This window comes from Clavelina lepadiformis, chromosome 9 (genome assembly GCF_947623445.1).
Source record: "Clavelina lepadiformis chromosome 9, kaClaLepa1.1, whole genome shotgun sequence".
Classification (NCBI taxonomy): Eukaryota; Metazoa; Chordata; class Ascidiacea; order Aplousobranchia; family Clavelinidae; genus Clavelina; species Clavelina lepadiformis.
In genome coordinates, this window is record NC_135248.1 from 1,605,381 (window position 1) to 1,622,008 (window position 16,628).

The window sequence follows — 16,628 nt, forward strand, 5'->3', positions numbered from 1 at the left end:
TTTTAAATGAAACTATAAATTTATTCCTATTTCTTGTCTTATGGGTTTCGTGGCCGTGCTAGTTGTTACCAGCAATTTATCACCATCTTTTGGCTTTTGTCGTTCTTGACCCGTAGCCTACGTTAGCACATGTCATACTAAGAGCTAATGAGGCACTAGTAACAAAAAATTTTTGCCGTCAAACTTTACCAAACTAGGCTACATCAAAAAATATCTTTTTCAGCTTCCTTTAAACTTCGTGTCGTGACGACACATTTGCAGTTGCCTACTCCATCGTGGCGTTTGTTGTCCTGTTATCGTTAATGCTTGCTTTGGTCAAGGTGACTCACATATCATGGGAGTTTTTCCAAAGCTCTTTGGAACGACTAGGACAGTAATTTAATTCCGTGTTCTACAGTTTTGTCATGAAGCTGAGTTCAGTTAAGTCGTATCACGGCTGTAAGCGGCCACGATTTGAAGCAATTCTTTTCATTAACTTTTGTTTTGGTATACCCGGTTCATCCATACCCTGTACAAGAAAGGGAGTCTAATGATGAAACTGATACTTCAATTGACTCCAGGTTGCGTTTTGGAGTCAAAATTTATACCAACAATTTGTTGGCAGGCTTATCAACAATCGGCATAGTTGTAAATTACATAATTACCTTAAGGTTAGCCGCTTCGTCTGTAAGCACACTGAGTTGTAAGCAACCCCAGTTGCTTTCAGAGCCTATAGTGGTTAATCAATATCGGTCAATGGTTGTCAAGGGAAACGTCGTTGGTGAAGGTGAAGTTATTAGCTGTTCTGTGGAGGGGCAGATTCAGTGAAAAGACTGTTCCCTGACCTCCAGTCGCTGGTTACCTTGAACTTAGGCTGCTGATGAGGTTTTCCTGGTTTCAAGACATACATTGGTTGTAGCGTCAGCTAGGCCAATAATAAGAAATTTACATACGTTTTAACATTGGGTTGCAGGCAGTTTAATTTGTTGTTGGTCGGTATTTTTAGCTGTGTCATTTAGTCAGGATTTATGATACGAAAAACCTGTAATGCCAACTTGGAACCAACCCAACGTTGTTCCCGTTCAAGGTCGTATTCCACCCTGCGTTGCAATAAATGTTTTTCGCCTCTTCTATACTTTATGACGTAATTGTTTGCCAAGTTGAAGTCGAATTTATAGTCGGTGTCTGTAACGTGACGTTTGTCGACACATTATACTCTGTCGCAATATTACCATTGTTGCTTGCATTGTACAAATATGGATTTGACTGTAAATGATTTTTCTACAGGACGGTCGGAATAACTGAAACTGAAAACAAATGGAATCGATGAAAAATCAATAAAATCGACAACTAATAATGCAATCAATAAAATGAATGAGCGTGGCTAACGTATAATTGGTTTCACTGATCTTTGTATAAAGTTGAGTCTCAATTCAATTGCAGCATGTTTGTTCAATTTTAAGTGAGGTTTCGTGGATTTGAAGCCATTCTTTTCATCAACTTCTGTTTTGGTATACCCGGTACAAGAAAGGAAGTTTTATGATGAAATTGATGAAACAGGTTGCGTTTTCGAGTCACAGTTTATACCAACAATTTGTTGGCATAGTTGCAAATTACGTAATTACCTTAAGGTTCGCCGGTTTGTCTGTAAACAGACTGTATTGTAAACAACCCCAGTTTCTTTCAGAGCCTATAGTTGTTAGTCAAACTCGGTTGTTGGTTGGCTTGTCGGTTGTCGTTACCCATCTGTAGGCAAAATGTAAACACGTCTCTCCTAAATTCCTGCTTCTTTAAAAGCACTTCCAGGGAAACATCGTAGATCACATTTTGTAGATGAAAATGGGAATTTGTAGTAGGTGTCTGTAACGTGACTTTTGTCGACATATTACCTTCGGTCATTGTTATATCGTTGTTGCTTGCATTGTACAAATATGGATTTGACTCCAAATGATTTTTCCGCAGAACGGTCTGGATAACTGGAACTGAAAAAAGTGGAATTGATGAAAAATTAATAATATCGACAACTAACCATGTAATGATTGTAATCAATAAAATGAATGAGCGTGTTGAACCTATATAATTGGTTTCACTAGTGGTACACGAAGGTCTTCCAGGTGATACGCGCGCAACTTATCAAGTTCACACCAAACGATCACAAAAGATCTTTTAATATCGTCGGCATTATTTTAATTCACATAAATTAGGTAGAGCGTGAAATTTCATGCTATATTCCCTACTAAATACTAATTCCTTACGGTATTGACGCATTGGATTGTAAAACAGGGTTTCTTTGTGACGAAATACAACGTCATTTATTACTACGTAACAAATCTTTGAAGTCAGTTTTCGTAATACGTTAGTTATGCTGTAGCACTGTACCGAGGGCGGTAAAAGTTCGACTAATTTTTGTTTAATATTCACGAGCCTTAAGTAAACATTTTGCCTATCAATTTTTATTAGTGATTTTTGAAGTTTTGTCGGACCGCCTACAATGTAGGTGGCACGAGAATGCTGCATGAACCAAAAAATGGTACGCGAGTAGATAAAGTTTGGGAACCACTTTTCTAAAGCGTTGAAACTTGAATCTTGATGAGAGCAGCAATTGTTGTATGAATGTTAAGTCTAGTAGTAGGCTACCGGTGTTCTGCTCTCCAAGCAATTACTGTACAGTTGTTGTTTGCTGAAAAAATGTGTTTTACCAAACTTCTTTATATTTAAAAGAAATTACACCGGTAACCAGCGATGAGATTATGTTTGTCTACTTCGCAAGGTCTAGCCTGCTAATAAGCTACTGCTCTTGCATGGTATGCCAAAAATATTCTTACAATCAGAAAAAAATTCGATTATTACTGGGCAGTACATCTTTATCGTTTACTGGGCATATGTTTCTCGTTGGACCTGTGTCTCATAAAACGAAGTCAATCCAATTAAGAAACGAAGATTAGAAGGCGGTCAACGCTCTCTGCCTGATTCGAGGTTTTGTCGATCTGCAGATCCCTCATTCAAATACTGAACAGATGAAGCTCGTTTTAGGACGTTGCATCTAGGTTAATACGCTCGCTGGGACCGTTTCCATTGAATCTGGGTCAATTAATAAAATAAATTAGGACAGCCAGCGGCGTGGTCTGTTGCTTGTTCACATTGTAGACTCTGTATATAAGCTACTGGTGTTTTAGTTTACAACCTCATAGTAGTAAACCGGCTGTCAGCGGTTAGTTTGTGTGGACAGACTTGCCTTGGAATCAACTGCAAACAAGGCAGACAGTTGACTGGTAAACGATGTAGACTTATTTTTAAAAGCAAATCTCACTTGATCGAAGCTTTGCTGATCGTCCTTGCGTTCTAGGTTTGGAGACAGAATTTACGGTACAAAAGCAAAAATGAGTTTAGTAAATTTATGACACTTACGTGTTAAAGCATCACGCTTGGAGTAAAACAGCACGAGTTTCATTCAAACGATGGACAGTTGAGTTGCCAGCAGTGAATCTCCTCGACTTTGGCTTCATAAGCATCACAAAAATAACCAACTAACCGTATCGAACGAATAAAATAGAAAAGACGATAGAAAATATTTCATGATCCGGGCGTAGCCGGCTAAACTGTTCTACAACAACCTTCTATGTATAAGAGAGTCAATTGTACGGCTGAGTGTTTAGCTAATAAAGTATGAGAGGAAAAATTGACTGTAATATGCATGAGTACCTTCTATGTAGCCGTAACTTAAACGTGTTCGTAAAATCACTTGTGAAATTATTGCCAAATAACAAGAATAAATTAATTTTGTTCATTAATAATATTCATTGATTTATGAATTACATGTAGTTATTAATAACTGTTATTTTTCTACAGAATCATTAAGCTAGGATTTAAGAAGCTCATTTTATTAGCGACTAACAATATGATTTGGCTTGGACAAAACTACAAAATACCAGCTTCGCTTAATGTGCTCTGTATTTTGTTCATCAATTTCGTCCTTCCGTCAACCATGGGTAAGTGCGAATTTTAAAACCTGAGAGTTTTTATTCTTAAATTATTTCACTGTGTTGTATTATGTTTCATATTACCGCAAAACCTCACTTAACATTGAACAAACATGCTGCAAATGAATTTGTTTCAATTTATGAGACTCTATTTTTTACAAAGATCTGTTCAACCAATTATACGTTTACCATGCTCACTCATTTTATTGACTACATGATAAGTTGTCGATTTTATTGACTTTTGATAGATTCCAATTTGTTTTTAGTTTCGGTTTTTCCAACCCTCCTTTGGAAAAATCATTTGGAGTCAAATCCATATTTGGACAATGCAAACAACAACGTTAATATAACGACAGAGGATAATATGTCGACAAACGTCACGTTACATACACCAACTACAAATTCGACTTCAACTTGGCAAACAATTACGATACAAAGTATAGAAGACGCGAAAAAAGCGTTTATCGCCACCCAGGGTGTGAAAATGTCCTCCATTTTCATCTGCAAAATGGCCGTCCAATTCGTTACTGGTCTGTTTGTCGGTCCATTGATTGACAGGATCGGATGCAAGGTTCCCATGTTTGCTGGGACCGTTGTTATGACGTTATCTGCCATAGGTAGGTTTTGGTCTACTACTTCATATACAGTATTGTACAAGTATCTGAGGTCAATTAAAACATTTTATTCCTATAACAACCATGTTTAGCCTGGTTAAATATCTTGTTTTGACCTGTGCATCCTTAGTTGCATTAAATACATTTTGTGGTGAAACCCAAACAGGAAACTTACAAACGTCACAGATACGCTTTCTTAAAATTTACAAAGACTTTAAACTTGTTCACATTTCAGGTTTTGCACTGGCCAAGTCGTACCCTGCTCTATTTGTATCGGTCGCCATTCAAGGTATCGGTGCTTCATGTAACGTGGTGGGCGGGATGACCATGCTGGCCAATACTGTCACCGACAAGAACATCAGGGGACACGTGATAAGACTGTCTTTGTTATCAATATTACTTGGATCGGCAGGTAGGTTCAGAATTACCAAAATCATTTACGGTGAATTCAATCTTGTTACTTGAAGGAAATGAAATGAATTATCATGTATACGACAATTATGATATCGCAGTTTACCACCATTCTGTAGATTGCCTCCATAATCAGTTGCTTTGTATTATTAGCTATAGCTATTATGTAACAATAAGCTATTTTGATTAAAAGCCGGACTATGGAGTGGGAGTTTGTGGACACTTTTCATGATAAAACTGTTAGCTTTCTCATTCTTGCCGGCGTGATTGCTTTACACAGTTTCTTCCTGTTGCTTTTTAATATTCCGAAGATTGAAAGGAATGAAGAAGTTAGTCTTTTGTTCTGATTTATAACTTTCATGGTTTGAACACTTTCATGTTTATTCCTTGGTATTCCTTCTTTAGACAAAGCAGCCTGCGGCCGTGTTGTTGCGTTTGGACGATTACACTTTAACGGCGTTGGTTGTTCTGGTTTTATTAGGCGTGGTCTTGGGAACAATAACTGACGCATTTTCAGGATCTGGCGTAGACTTAAGCTATTGTCAAATAGGTACGATTATATTAATGCAACTTTTACGTTTGATACTCTTAGCAGTACATCCCCGCATTTTAATTTTTATCCCTACTCTAGTCTTGGTTGTCTTCTTCGCTCCTTGTGGTCTTTACTTGGTTACTGCAACAATATTGATCAGGAATCCAACGCACTCTCTCTGTCGTGTGATGGGACTAATATTGGGCTTCCTCATAATTATCTTCTTATTAATCTCGTTTGCACTCTCGCTCAGGTTTGTACAGGAATAAAGATTCTATGTTTCTTCACAACTGCTTGTGTTGTAAAGTACGTTTAGCATAGCAATAAGTATTTTATGTTTTCAGGTAATGTTTGCTAAGCACAGATTATATACTGAAACCCCTCTGTTATTCAGGACATTCCCCCACAAATGCTTCGATTTTTGCAATGTCGTTTGGAATTGCCTTGGTTGCTGCTAACATTTATCCAGACTTGGCTTCAGTGGCTGAAGAAAATCACGACTCGAACTATGCTGCCGTCTATGCATTGGCGGACGTTGCACTCAATTTCGGTATTATTACAGGTAACGTTACGTAAGTGTGACGTAATTTGCTACAGTCAGAGCTTTAAACAAAAACATTTTGTAGGTGTGTTGGTTACCAGCGGAATTATGCCAGGTTTTTGCGTTTTACCAGTACTGTTGTTTTTTATGCCTTACGCCTTCGGTTTGTACATCGATTGTGCAGGCAGCAACCATCCAAGCTTGGTGTAAATAGGTGAGAGCAAAAGTCGGTGTCAGGTTGGTTCAACTCGAGAGTCGTCATCTGAGTTAACCAGTCTTTTGGTTGAATTGACCGTTCGCCTTTTGTGGTTTGTAAGGCATTTTAAATACATCTTTTGTAGAAAAGTGAACATCGAGTTGCTGAAGCAACATGGAAACATCAAACAAACGATCAAATACGACATGTGAAAAGAATGATCGGAATTATGTTCTGGAAACTCAAAGCTGTCATTTCAGACAATGATGTCTTACTTTATGCAATTGCATGGTTTAATAATGGACAAATATTTTGAAATTTTGTTGAACTTCGACATACACAGTGCAAATGTCAAATGAAAATACTTGTATCAGTACTTGATTAACCGATCGTGATTTGTGTTCCGTTTCCATAAATAAAAAACGTTTTATTAAAACCTGGTTCTTAAAACAGCAAGCGATCACTGGATCGACTAAGTCGCACTGGCAAGTGAGGAGTAAATAGTAAGCTAATAGTAAGATAACCCACACCATTTCCATAAATGATTGCTTTGCTAGAACCTTGATTTGTTGTTGGTTCTGTGATAAATATATCAATTAATGTAATATAAAATTGTGTACGACATAGAATTCTCATCTATCAAATCAGTGAAGCATAACACTGCGTGACGTAATCGATTGCTTCCCTGTTACTGTGCGTGCATTACGAGTCATCACTTATGACTCTTATGTTCAACGCCGCAACATGTCTTTATGCTGTTGCTGTCACAATGTTTTATCTTGATTTGTTCGTTCAAAGAAGCTTCAATATAATCAGAATATATAGTTGTCGAGGTGTACAATTAATTCTAAGATTAAGAAAAGCGAAACAACGACCTTGAGACTCATTCACTTCGAGGACAATAAGCTATTCAACAGACAAAATTGTAATTGAAGTGGTCGCCCTTACAGGCTAAGGAACGACAAACAATCTTTTCATTACAAGTACGTACTTCGTTTGTTTTGACAGAAGATGCAATTGGATTATGAGTGATTATGGTGAAACAATGACGATGCATGCAGTAACAATCGACAATGAACTCAAATAAGGCCGTGACAGCTTCATACTCGCTTTTACTTCGGTACAATTGCGTCCATCTTGTAGAACAGAATGGTACAGAAAAGTTTAGCAGAAAAAGTGAAATTGCTCACTAAAGTAAACGAAGAAAAAAATAAAGACGCTTCCTTGACAGTTCGGCAGTTAGCTGCATTGGTGGGGATAGCAAAATACAGTATACAGATATACAGTACTTGTTGAATAGTTTGGTATCGAAATACTCTACAATACAACTAACCTGAAAGTATAACTCTTGTGCTTTTTAAGCGATATGTGCCTATTACTGCAGTATAGCGCAGCTGCAATTCATTTATTACGCAACACTACAGTATTTTAAATGCATTGTCTGCCTTTACGCATGACCATGAAACGAACAACTGAATTTCCCTTAATTCGGACAAAGCCGTTTCTCCGCTTAATTCGGTCAAAAGTGAGCGGAACCAAAGTGTCCGAATTAAGCGGAGTCGTCTTGTACATTCATTATTGTACTGTGAAGTTCATCAAAAATATTCGATTATTACTGTGCAATTCATCGATTACTGGGCATATGTTTCTCGTGGGATATGTGTCTCATAAGACTAGTTCAATACAATTAAGAAACGAAGATTAGAAGGCGGCAGATGAAGCTCGTTTTAGAACGTTGCATCTAGGTTAATACAGTACGCTCGCTGGGACTGTTTCCATTGATTCTGGGTCAATTAAGTAAAAGAAATTAGAAGAACAGCCAGCGGCGTGGTATGTTGCTTGTTCACATCGTAGACTCTGTATATAAGCTACTGTTGTTTTAGTTCATTACTTCATAGTAGTTTACTGGTTGTCAGCGGTTAGTTTGTGTGGACAGACTCAAGTACTTAGAATTTCTTGGAATCAACTGTAAACAAGGTAGACAGTTGACTGCTAAACAACTTAGACTTGTTTGCAAATGCAAATCTTAATTGATTGCAGGTTTAGTGACCGTCCATGCGTTCTAAGTTTGGGTAGAGATTGTCCAGTATAAAAGTAAAAATGAGTTTAGTCAAGTTTTCAGTTTCAACAGCACGAGTTTCATTCAAGCAATCGAGTGTTGAGCTGCCAATTGAGTCTCCACGACTTTAACTTCATAGGCATCACAATTGTTTGCTTTTGAATTGTGACAAAACAAACTGTGACGTATAAAACGAACCTAATGGACAAGGCGGTAGAAAATATTTCATGATCCTGGCGTATCGGGCTATACTGCTGCGTAACAACCCTAAATGTATAAGAGAGCCAACTTAAAGGCGACGTTTTAACTAATGCAGTACGAGTGGAAAAATCTTGTGTAATATGCATGAGTACGTTCTACGTAGTCATTTGAGCCTACATATGAATTGTAACGTTAGGTATTAGAAACATTACTAGTCAATTTATTGCAAAATAACAAAAATAAATTACACAAGCAATTTTGTTTGTTAATAATATCCATTACATTATGAATTACATCTAGTTATTAATACAGGGATTTAAGCTAGGATTTCGAAACTCAAATCGTAAGCGACTCTTGGAAAAGAAACAACATGTTTTGGCTTGAACAAAATCACAAAATACCAGCTTTGCTTAACGTGCTCTATGGTTTGTTCATCAATTTCGTCCTTCTGTCAACCATAGGTAAGTCTTAATTTTCAAACCTGAGAGTTGTTATTCTTAATGTTATTTCACTGTGTTGTATTTCGTTTCAATATACTGTACCACAAACCTCAACTTAAAATGGAACAAACATGCTGGAAATGGGTTGGCTTCAATTAATGCGACTCTATTTTACACTAAAATCAATGAAACCAATTGTTCGTTCACCACGCTCATTCATTTTATTGATTATATGATTAGTTGTCGATTTTATTGATTTCTCATTCCATTTTGTTTTCAGTTTCAGTTATTCCGACCCTCCTGTGGACAAATCATTTGGAGTCAAATCCATATTTGCACAATGCAAACAACAATGGTAATATAACGACGGAGGAGAATGTGTCGACTAACATCACGTTGCAGACACCTACTACGAATTCGACTTCAACTTGGCAAACAATTACGTCACAAAGTATAGAAGACGCAGAGAAAGTTTTCATCGCCACCCAGGGTGCGAAAATTTCCTCTATTTTCATCTGCAAAATGGCCGTTCAAGTTGTTACTAGTTTGTTTGTCGGTCCATTGATTAACAAGATTGGATACAAGGTTCCCATGTTCGCTGGGAACCTTGTAATCTTTTTATCTGCAATAGGTTAGTGTTGCTCTGCTACTGTATAATGTATATATCGTACAAGTATCTGAGGTCATATCAAAATTGTTTATTCCTGTAACAACCATATTTAGTCTGGTACAGTGAATTATGTTAACTTTCATCATCTATTTTGTTATTTCTAGTATGTTATGTTATGACCTATGCGTCCATCGTTGGGCAGAACCAAACAGGAAACTTATAAACATCATAAAACGCTTTGTTACGTATAAAATTGTTCTCATTTCAGGTTTTGCACTGGCCAAGTCCTACGCTGCCCTTGTTGTATCGGTCGCCATTCAAGGCATCGGTGCTTCCTGTAACGTGGTGGGCGGGATGACCATGCTGGCCAGTACTGCCACCGACAAAAACACCAGGGGACACGTGATTAGATTGTCTTTATTTGTTATATTGCTTGGAGCAATAGGTAGGTTGTTCCTTTCCCACGGTAAATGTTGTCAGTCTTGAAGGTGAATTGTCAAGTACAGTATAAGAAAATGTTAATATTGTAGTTTACCATCGCTTTGTAGATCGCATCCATAATCAGTTGCTTTGTATTATTGGTTGAAAGTGTTATGTAACAATACGCTATTTTGATAAATCCGGACTATGGAGTGGGGAGTTTGTGGAAACTTTTCATGGTAAAACTGTGCACTTTCTCATTCTTGCCGGCATGATTGCTTTACATGGTATCTTCCTGCTGCTTTTTAATATTCCGAAAATTGAAAGGAATGAAGAAGTTAGTCTGTTGTCACGATTTTATAACTTTCGTGGTTTGAACACTTTGATTTTTATTACTTAATTTTCCGGCTTTAGGCAAAGCAGCCTTTGGCCATGTTGTCTTTGCTTTTGGACGATTACACTACAAAAGCATTGCTTGTTCTGGTTTTACTAGGCGTGGTCTTAGAAACAGTAACTGACGCATGTTCAGTATGGTCCATATCTGGCTTAGACTTAAGCTCGTGGCAAACGGGTATGATTATATTCATGCTACTATTATAGTTGATGCTCTTAACAATACATCCCCGCTTTTCAATGTTTGTACCTACTCCAGGCTTGGCTCTCTTTTCTCTTTTTTGTGTTGTTGGATTGGTATTTGCAGCAACTATGGCCAATCGTCCTACGTTCTCTTGCTGGCGTTGGATGGGAACAGTATTGGGCTTGCTCATAAACGTCATCTGACTAATCTCCTTCCCACTTTCTCTCAGGTTTGTAAAGGATAAAGATTCAATGTTTCTTCACAACTCCTTGTGTTGTAAAGTACCTTTTGCATAACAACAAGTTATTTAGCTATTCATTTTAGTTTTGATGTTTTCAGGTAATGCTTACTAAACGCAGATTATATACTGAGACACTTGTGTTTTTAGGATATTCTCCATAAATGCTTCGACTGCTGTAATTTCGTTTGGAATTGCCTCGGTTGCCACTGACATTTATCCAAACTTGACCTCACTTGCTGAAGAAAATCACGGCTCGAACTATGCTGCCGTCTACGCGTTGGCGGACATTGCATTAAATTTCGGTATTATTGCAGGTAACTTTGCGTAAGTTTGACGTAAAGTTAATGTGATTTGCTACAGTCAGAAGTTTAAATAAATGCATTTTGTAGGTCTGTTGGTTATGAGCGGAATTATGCCAGTGCTTAACATGCTCCTAGGGCTGTTCTGTCTTTGTCTGCTGTCTTTCACTGGAGCTTTGTACGTCGAGTGTGTATATGGCCCATAAGGCAGCAACCATTAATGCTTTACGATTTACAATTAAGACATGCAAAGGCGTCATGTCAAACTTTATCAAGCTAGCTAAAAGTTTTTGGGAAGTTCTTAAAACAAAAAATGTCTTTAAATACGCTTCACTGTAAACCATTTTTGTAGTTGATGTTGGGGTTTCATATCATGTGCTTGGATTACAATGCTGGAAATGCTTTAAAGCTTCAAGTTTTTTGTTTTACAGCCCTGGTCGTTCCAAAGAGCCTTGGGAAATCCTCCATGATATGTGACTCAGACTTGACGGAAACAAGCATTAACGGTACCAGGACAACAAACGCCACGTTGGGGTTGGCAACTGTAAATGTGTCGTCTGCACAGCAAGTTGTCACGCCACGAAGTTTAAAGGAAGCTGAAAAAGATTTTCCTTTATTTGAAAACCTCAACAAAGCCACCATTTATGCCGCTAAATCGATATTTCAAGCTTATTTCAGCGTTACTATAGGTCCAATCATCGACAGATTCGGGCACAAGGTTGCCATGTATACTGGAACCGGATTTCTCTTCGTAACTGCAATAGGTCGGTTACTTTTACCATTCTGCAGTAGTCTCTATTTTTACATATATGAAGTTCATTCACTCAGATCAACTCAACACTTTTTAAACTCATTTTTTACTTTTGCACATCTCAGACAAATCTATAACAATGCTTTTGTTCAATTGGGAGGGGGAGAGCAAAAATTAATTTTGTTCAGTTAAGGATAAAGATTGGTTTAGTCTTATAAGAACGAGTCAGTGACTCGTTGTTCAAAGTATAAGCTTAGATCCAACATTCTCTGACGTCTAGTCCACTTAACATTGTTAGATTTGTCTTGTTCTAACATTGGACTCTTTGATGTGGATTCATTTTTACTGGTCTGCATTGACAAAGTTATTATAAAGAAGCGTCCTAAAAAAAACCATTTAATATTGTTTTAGTTATCTGAAAATGTTTATTTTAGGATTTGGCCTGGCCCGGAGTTACCCTGTTCTTCTTTTATCGGCCACTATACATGGCATTGGGTCTTCATGTGTTACGGTAGGCGGGATGACTATGCTGGCGAAGACCTTCAACAACCATGAAGAACGAGGAAAAATATTTGGGCTGACTATGGCATCGGTAGCAGCTTCCATATCAGGTGGATACTGTGTTCAAGGGGTAGTTCTTAAACATGACAGCATTACAATTATATGCCTATTAATAGTTTGTTTGGTTAACACGGTTCAGACATCATCAACTTAGTAGAGTGCATTACCTCACGCTGTTGCAAACTTGCAATGAAGGTGGACTGGCAGTATGGAGCGTATTGGACCCAGTTAACTCTACTACAAATCCAGCTACGTTGTTTGTCAATGCCGTGGCTATAAGTTTGCTCGGACTCTGTCACCTTTTCCACAATTATTTGGAGATCAAAAAAGTTAAAAAGGTTACTACAATGATTGATATTTTGACTGTATTAGGCATGCTTGTCTCTGTGAGATCGTTAGAGAATAAATTATAATCTGTATTAGGATAAGAAACCAATCGTCGTGTGGAAATTCCCGAAACACTTCTACATGCTAGTGCTGGAAGCCCTTCTGATACTTGGGTTGGTGGTAGGAGTATTGTTCGGCGGATTTTCAGGCTGGTTAACTTGTCGTTTTATGTCATTTCCCGAATTAATTTCAGGTAAAACTGCCAATATCAGCCTATATGCATTTTCATGCTTAAAAAATCTCAGCTGTCTATGTTGTCCACATTACCGTCGTTTTTTTGTAAAAAAAACTTGATAAGAAATTGTGGAGGCCAATTTCCGATTAGCCAAGGATTTTGCTCCGAGAACTTTGGTTTAAAACGAGTTTAGGTTCTGATCAGTTATTTAGTTACCAATTACTAAATTGCATTAAAGCTATAGTTTCAATTACAAGCTTTAGAGACAAAATATCAAGTAGCTAAAACTGTAAGCCAAAGTTTCTCACACAAGTAATTTTATTTTTACAATGAACTGTTTCCAGGTACCGGTAAGGTTCTTGTTTTTCTTCCTGCGTTTTTTGGGTTCCAGCTGACAGCAAGTTTGGTCCCTTCTTCGCCCCTTTCCTGCCGCTTTCTTTTCCCGTTGATGATTGCGGGAATGGTCATCATTTCTTTGGGACTGTTGGCAATAACACTTTCATCAAGGTTTAAATGTATTTTGATACAAAAAGTTTAAAGATTGAAACGTTGTCTACAAATTCATAGTTTCTGAACATTTTTATCACAAGGAATTTGCCAGAAAGGCAAAGATATCAGTTCAAACGTACCGAGATATTGCTTCTTGTTCAGCTTATTCCACATCATGATCTTTTTGTTTGCTGTGGGCTGTGGATGTGGGTTGGTTGCCAGTTGTGTTTATCCACGTTTGGCAAGGCTGGTAGCAGTTAGTGGAATGTCAAACTACGGAACCGTATACGGATCGGCGGATGCTATCATCTGTGTTGGTTTTACTGCAGGTCACGATCCGTAGCTATGACATAATGTGACTACTATTTACGCAGTAATGAGTAACTGTTGTTTGGTTGCAGGTATTTATGCCGCCAGTGCAGTCGTGCAGGCTTCGACCTACGTCATATTGATGTTGCTGTCTGCTTGTGTTTGCTTGTTGTACGCCACATTTATAGTAGTCGTGATCTTTTCGATGGGACGAATATTTGATAAACAAATGTGAGAAAAAATTTTGATGTAGTTTGGTAAAGTTTGACGTCAAAAATTTTTTGTTAGTAGTGCCTCATTAGCTCTTAGTATGACATGTACTTTAACGTAGGCTACGGTCGAGAACGACAAAGCCAAATAATGGTGATAAATTGCCAGTAACAACTAGCACAGCCACTAAAACTATAAGACAAGAAATAGAAATAAATTTATAGTTGTTACATTTAGAACCGCGTTGTTTGAGCTTGAACAGATGAACAGGAAACGATCCAAGGCTGAAACCGGGTAAGTGGCGGCCATAGCTCATTATAATAACGTTGACCACCCATTGCACTTTTATCTTTATGAGATATGAATCACAACATAACAACAATCACGTAATATCATGACATATCATGATAATCACATGGACATTTTGCACAAAACTTAAATACTTCCCGAAACATAGCAAAAACGTTTGTAGTGTATACAGTTTAAGTTTTATTTTTATTGTCTAATTTTATGGCGAATAACAAACCTAATGCTTATAGTATGCCGGCTGCAAACAATCTAGTATTAATCGCTATCTTTCAGCGTCAACTCAAAAGTCACGACAAGGGTCGTCAGCAACGTTTAAAAACTTGAGTGAGTTTTATTCAAGAAGCAACGAAAAGCTGAAGACATAATTTCAAACAATGAGTCCTTGCTTCAGTTATGTGTTTACCCATGTCCTTGTGTGATAGCGTGCTTTTGCTATGAACGTTGTATTATATTGCGATTTTTGTGAAATAAATGAAACGTTACCACTAATAAAAAAACATTGCAAATGATTTGGGTATGCGAGTTTTCATAAATTTTTGTTTAATTTCTGTTTAAGATTGAGTTAACAGTCCAGTGGGATGACATTATTGAGGTTGTGGTCAAATGCGTTGCTTTAATTACGAGACGATCTTTCTACATATTATATGATATAACCTGGTATTCCTGTTGCCTGAAGCAATTATATTTCACAAGATTACTCAATAAGTTAAAAATCTAATCGAAAAAAGCTCTGGTATAATCTGACAATAAATCCATCAATTACGCCGAACGTATTTCTAAAAGCATAAAAACCTTTTACTTTAACGTCATTCACTTCGTCTTTATTGATTACGCTTTATGTGGGTCATTCGAGTTTAACTTAAGTCGCTCACCACGTATCGTGAGATGGTCAGCTACTTAAGTTAAATGCGTAAGACTTTGCGTGTTATTAACTGCGCGTAACATAAGATTTTCATTTTCTTCAAATGTGGAGTTCAAAATAATTGATGCGTAACATTGAAAACCAAGTAAAATTAAACTAAAGCAATAATTCTTCTTTACTCCGTAAAAAAGTTTATGTGCTGCTTTCCCGTGGGAAATTTTTTGATGAGATGCCTACAACGCTTGTAATCTTGAAAATAATCAATGTATTTCGACAATTTCTATTGTTAATTACAGAAGGTCGATAAAATCTTGCCACTGAGAGAGTAACTCGGAAAGATTCTATTCATTTTCAGTTTATTTAGCTTGCTGGTCACCAAACTAGAAGACGAGGAAATAGCTTTTTTCATATGCAAAAGTGCTGACGAAGACAATAACAGGAAAGCGTTCGTATTGACATAAAATGAGTTTCTAATAACAAGCAAGAAGTAAGAAAATATTTCAAGCTATGGTTATCGTGTATCTGCTGATGATGATCGACTACGGTCTTTTATCGATGACATGTAGGTGCCGACTTTCAAACCTAATGTTTTAATTCCTAAACTTCTTTGCCCTTTTCTAAAAATTCTAAAGCATTTTTGAAACCTTTCCATCTCGACACAGTATTACTAAATGCGGTTGCAATTTTTACCTTAATAATCTATTAATTCTTTAGTTTGCAATTTTGGTTCGCTGTTTTACAGTTCAGTTTTTTCAAGCCGACTTCAGCAATACTCACTTCATCTCGAATATAGACCCACGCAACGACATTAGCTTGTCGGCAAACGCTACGTCAGAGATGACAGCTACAAACCTGACAGCAACAATGCAAGGCGTTACGCCACAAAATTTCAGAGATGACGAACATACTATTCTAGCAACACAGAATTTCCAACTTGCTGCAATTCTCGCAGTTAAAACAGCGGTTCAGTCGGTGGTTAACGTATTTTCTGGTTCATTGATTGACAGGTTCGGATACGGTGTTCCTATGTTTGTAGGAACTGTGGCCCTTCTTTTAACTGCAATAGGTTTGTTGTGCTTCTTTGTTGTACAAGTATCTGCTCATTCTCTTAGATTAACAGCTGTATTTTGAAACACAATGTCTGTCTTTTATTATTTTTTGTCGATTTGTACAAACTATTGTCCACTCTGCTGTTTGAACTTATCTGTGTGATGGAAAGTTTGTTGTCGACGGCTGGAAAGTTAAAATTAACTTTTAGAAGGTGTTAATAATTATTATTTCTTCATAGCTTGAGTTGAGATAAAACAACATTTTGAAAACTTCACGGCTTAACATTATTTTGGTATTATAACCTACCTTTTTGTCATACTTAGTCACTCTTGTTGGGTCGCAACGAAAAAGACATCATAAGGACAAGCTACAGATGCAACTTTACCTTGTTTCGATTAAACTATGAAAATATTCATTTTCAGGTT

At 37.3% G+C, this 16,628-nt stretch overlaps 2 protein-coding genes across 12 annotated transcripts in view; both read left to right on the forward strand.

Annotated features, from left to right (window-relative positions):
• Nucleotides 1–14,793, forward strand: part of LOC143470529 (synaptic vesicular amine transporter-like) — a 58,719-nt gene extending 43,926 nt beyond the window's left edge. For 3 of the 10 annotated variants that reach the window (XM_076968724.1, XM_076968725.1, XM_076968723.1), the window contains exons 4-11: nt 12,286–12,462; nt 12,608–12,750; nt 12,836–12,992; nt 13,319–13,481; nt 13,626–13,792; nt 13,865–14,003; nt 14,220–14,276; nt 14,565–14,793. In XM_076968724.1, coding sequence (XP_076824839.1) covers nt 12,286–12,462; nt 12,608–12,750; nt 12,836–12,992; nt 13,319–13,481; nt 13,626–13,792; nt 13,865–14,003; nt 14,220–14,276; nt 14,565–14,607 — 1,046 coding nt within the window. In that variant the 3' untranslated portion in view covers nt 14,608–14,793. Of the gene's footprint in view, nt 1–8,829; nt 8,975–9,233; nt 9,585–9,831; nt 10,790–10,948; nt 11,116–11,190; nt 11,279–11,531; nt 11,865–12,285; nt 12,463–12,607; nt 12,751–12,835; nt 12,993–13,318; nt 13,482–13,625; nt 13,793–13,864; nt 14,004–14,219; nt 14,277–14,564 lie in introns of those variants that run through there. The other 7 variants (XM_076968729.1, XM_076968728.1, XM_076968731.1 and 4 more) reach the window with 7 other exon arrangements.
• LOC143470531 (chromaffin granule amine transporter-like) lies at nt 3,808–6,727 on the forward strand. Of its 2 annotated transcripts, XM_076968733.1 has the most exons (9): nt 3,808–3,968; nt 4,226–4,576; nt 4,809–4,985; nt 5,178–5,313; nt 5,390–5,534; nt 5,616–5,769; nt 5,911–6,078; nt 6,143–6,271; nt 6,399–6,724. In XM_076968733.1, exons 1-4 carry the CDS (start codon nt 3,878–3,880, stop codon nt 5,249–5,251), a joined length of 693 nt encoding a protein of 230 aa, XP_076824848.1. In that variant the 5' UTR covers nt 3,808–3,877; the 3' UTR covers nt 5,252–5,313; nt 5,390–5,534; nt 5,616–5,769; nt 5,911–6,078; nt 6,143–6,271; nt 6,399–6,724. The 2 variants fall into 2 exon arrangements, with proteins under 2 accessions (XP_076824848.1, XP_076824849.1); XM_076968734.1 differs by lacking the exon at nt 6,143–6,271 and having other exon boundaries at nt 6,399–6,727.
• Nucleotides 14,794–16,628: the final 1,835 nt, after the last annotated feature.